Source organism: Eutrigla gurnardus, assembly GCF_963514095.1.
Source record: "Eutrigla gurnardus genome assembly, chromosome: 11".
NCBI lineage: Eukaryota > Metazoa > Chordata > Actinopteri > Perciformes > Triglidae > Eutrigla > Eutrigla gurnardus.
Window position 1 is genome coordinate 27,202,266 of NC_139925.1, and position 3,810 is coordinate 27,206,075.

General features: G+C 41.1%; 1 protein-coding gene across 1 annotated transcript; it reads right to left on the minus strand.

The window, feature by feature from the left end:
- Positions 1 to 1,138: 1,138 nt before the first annotated feature.
- On the minus strand, positions 1,139 to 3,482 carry LOC311020687 (uncharacterized protein; the record flags this gene model as incomplete). Its single annotated transcript, XM_084020895.1, has 7 exons — positions 3,114 to 3,482; positions 2,579 to 2,716; positions 2,308 to 2,465; positions 2,092 to 2,228; positions 1,786 to 1,879; positions 1,325 to 1,654; positions 1,139 to 1,240 (listed from the first exon to the last, which is right to left on the minus strand). The coding sequence occupies exons 1-7, from the start codon at positions 3,289 to 3,291 to the stop codon at positions 1,139 to 1,141; spliced, it is 1,137 nt and encodes a 378-aa protein (XP_083877021.1). The 5' UTR covers positions 3,292 to 3,482.
- Positions 3,483 to 3,810: the final 328 nt, after the last annotated feature.

The window sequence follows — 3,810 nt, forward strand, 5'->3', positions numbered from 1 at the left end:
GGTAACTGACGAGAGAAACTGCACTCGGCAGTGGATCAGGAACAAAAACATTACTGTCAACATTGTCCAAAGGATCAACAGAACTTGAAGCTACACAGTCTGTATGTACTCTTAATAAATGTTTCTTAAATCCACAATATGTGTAAAAAACAGAGGAACACCCACTCTCGCCACATTTCAATCGCAATGTCCGTCCAGGGTACAAAGCATGACTAAACTTCAAATGTTGAAAATAAACAGAGCAACTTTTGTGCTGTACCTTGCACACGTAGCAGGTAAACATTTTCAAACCTCAGTATGATCGACTTTGGCCCGGATTTCCTTGACCCGCGGACTCTCTTTTGTAGTGCCGACATCAATCCCATACACGGTAGTTTGAATGAAGGTGTAGAAGTTGCACAAGGCCTCATCGTAGGATACAGCAAAGACGAAGTGGGCCTTGAACAGTTCGTCGAATGCAGCCACAGCTGTCTGCGCCACACAGGGGATGGCCCTCTGGTCGAGGATGACGTAGTACTTCTGGATACTACTCTTCTTTTCTCCAACACAGAGGAGGAAGGGCTGTGCTGATCCAACTCTGTCAAGGAATGTCACCATGCTTGTCCCAACCTAAGAGTGTCAGAGGGAAAATTAGGAATGGTATTTTATGTTTGTTTACTCACACACACACACACACAATTTACTGCATTTACGCAAAAAAACAAAACAAACAACATTTACCACTTTCCTTTAGCTCGATAGGCATCTAAACACCTCTAAATGACATGGCACAAATTCTCAAGAATCAGTGGATTAAGAGTTAAAAGTGGCGAAGCAACAATCAGTCACCATCTATATCCTGAACGTACCTTCATGAACTTGACCACATGGTCAGTAGCTTCAGTGGCACTGATTTTCCCGTGTCTTTTCCCTTTTGCGGTTGGAGGCAAGAGATGAATAAGCAGGAGGATAGCTGCCAAGTCACTGTCCCATCCTAGTGGATTAGTATAGTAACACCCACATCCCATGAGTATACAGACATTGCTCATAGGCGCATATGAAGAACACAGGCAAACACAATACGTGTACACTTACCATAATCATTCGCTTCCTCTTGAGCAGACAGAAGGTCATCCACATGAGTACCAGGGCGAAGGCTTTAGCAGACAGTGATAATCCTAGGTTTGTAGAACGTTGGCCATTTTCCGATAAACTTGCCCGAGACGTCTTCTCCAAATAGCATTGTGAAGTCTTGGTTAATCTAACACAGACAGAAACCATGTCAAAACATGGTACAAAACACATTTATTAATTGGTACATCAAGCTAGTCTCTGTTTTTCTTACCAAGCCTGGTGTATCCAAGAATCGGGGAAAGTGATCTAGGATGACCGAAGACTGGTCTGGATCGTGTAGCATACTCTGACGGTGCTTGAAGGTTGCCTTCATTTTCTCCCTCACAACTGGTTGGTCTGCTGAATGCTTCATCGCAGACATTGCTTCTCTGCATTCATCACCTGACAGCTGCTCAGATGTTGATGTCTCACGCAGGGTCTTAGGGCCATGTTGATCAGCAGACTTGGAGCTCCTCTTGAAATCACTTGTGGTATTGCGCTGAACCGTTTTCAATCTGTAGGCCAGGTAGCCTTGGCCACTGTGAGGATCGTAGTAATGTTCCTGTCAGACAAGAAAACAGGCAAGAGGTACTGTCAATATTAAAAGCCATCAAAACTGATGCCTGTATCAGGACCTCAAAATAAGGCTTTTCTCTATACATGATACATAAAACTCTGCTACATAATACTTACATATCCAGTTGGTGAGGCCTTATCCTTCAAATTGGGGAAAAGGGTGACTATTCCAAGGGCATAGGTCACACGGACATTGATTGGTGGGACCCTCCTACACCATAGCAAGATATTACCATATCACAAAATTATCCAAAAACAATCAACTTTTTTCTCTGTCAACAGTTAATATGTTGGTTTTTGCACTATTCACGATTAAATAACGAGTTAACATAACTTGTAAATCATAGCATTCTGTTTTCATGAACATTTTACACAGCGTCTAAACTTCTCTGGAATTGGGGTTGTATTTTATTGGTCACTTACCCATGACTCTCAATCATATCTGCGACCAGGATGTTGACGAGTTTCCTTCTTGTTTGATCAGAAAGGCCTTTGGTCGCATTGTACTCTTTGATTATGTCTTCACCCCCATTTTTTTGATGTAGAGCTACATAGACCATCTGCAATATAGAAGTTGCATGTAAACTTGCAATGCATTTTGAAAATGGCTCGACATTCCACAATCTAAGAACAACTTACATCTTTTGCTGCCTTACTGTCAGGTGGTCCTTCTAACAGTTGCCTTCTCCGTGCTTTGGTGCATTCTGTAATTACAGTGGAGCCTGAACTCACAGACTCAACTGATGAGAATGATCCCTCATCTGAGCAGAAGGAGGCCTCAGAGACCTCTTTCTCAGCTAAGGGTAGAAAGAGGGTGTGGCAGTTTTATAATATTTAACTTTAATTGGAAAATATATTTTGTCACTGTTCCGAATGTAAATGCAATGGGAGGGGTGTTTCTGTGTCTTACCAGAGTCCTCAGTAAACACTTTGAAAGATACTGCAGCAGATCTCACTAACTCATCAAAAATGTCAGCATCTACATCAACTCCTGAGGAGTCCTTCAGGTTCACATCAGGTTCATTTGGCAGGCTGAATTTGGCTGAAACTGAGATCCAAAACACTTAATTTCCCAACTATTAACCACTTTTTTTTTTTGTTTTGTAAAATTCCTGCATCCCTGCAACTAATACTTGGGTGCCTAACACAGAAATGGCTTATTATCTCATTGGGCTATAAGAAATCTGGTAGTAAGTAATGCACTACCGTGACAAGGTGCCAGTAAAAGCTGTTTGGCAACAGCACCACAACCACATGCCATTAAGTATAACCTATGTTGTGATGAAATAACTTCAGATAAACTCTCAGTAAGGTTCTGCTTTAGAAAAGTACATAAAATAATCATAAGGTTAATACATTTTGCTATTAATAATCAAGAACTGACTCAAATGGGCATGCAATAATAGGTGTGATGTGAAAAATCAATAGGTTACCCTTTTACTTACCTTCCTGAATGAACTGAAAGTAATCGTAGCCGTCATCCTTCATTGGTATTCGAACCCATTTCAGGACACCCTTGCACTCCACTTGAACCAGCATTTCTTTGTTAAAAAATAAAACAAGATACAACACAAATGTCAGGCAAACAGTTAAACATGCCAATGCACCAGTAAATATGTTCATGGTGATCTGACTGACTCCATATGCCTAATACTACTACTAAAACAGACTATTTTAAACAACCTAAACAAATATATTTATATTTATTTGAAATATTTTACTGATGGTCAGCGGGACAATTGTATTTTCGATTTGTGCTTTATTCGGTGCAAATGAGCATGCATGCAAGTCGAGGGAGGATAACGTTCACTTTTTCCCTGTTCACCACAGATGTTTTGCATAGCCTACTTCCCTTAATGCAATTCCCTCTCTCACTACAATCTCAGAACGCCATCCTGTTCTTCCTTTATCTTTATTAGTTGTTAGTATATTTACTTGATGAACTCGATGAATTCGCTGGTTGGAAGAACGTTCAGCTTTTACTACGAGGCGCGAGCACTTTAGCAAAGATCCTTCTCTGCCTGAGTATCGTGCCGAGTGCACGAAATAGCGCGAAACCGCTCATGTTGATGGGAGATGTAGTTTTGCATTCGCAACGTCTATCTACAATTCGCACCAGTAATGCTTTTCGATGTTTCGGTG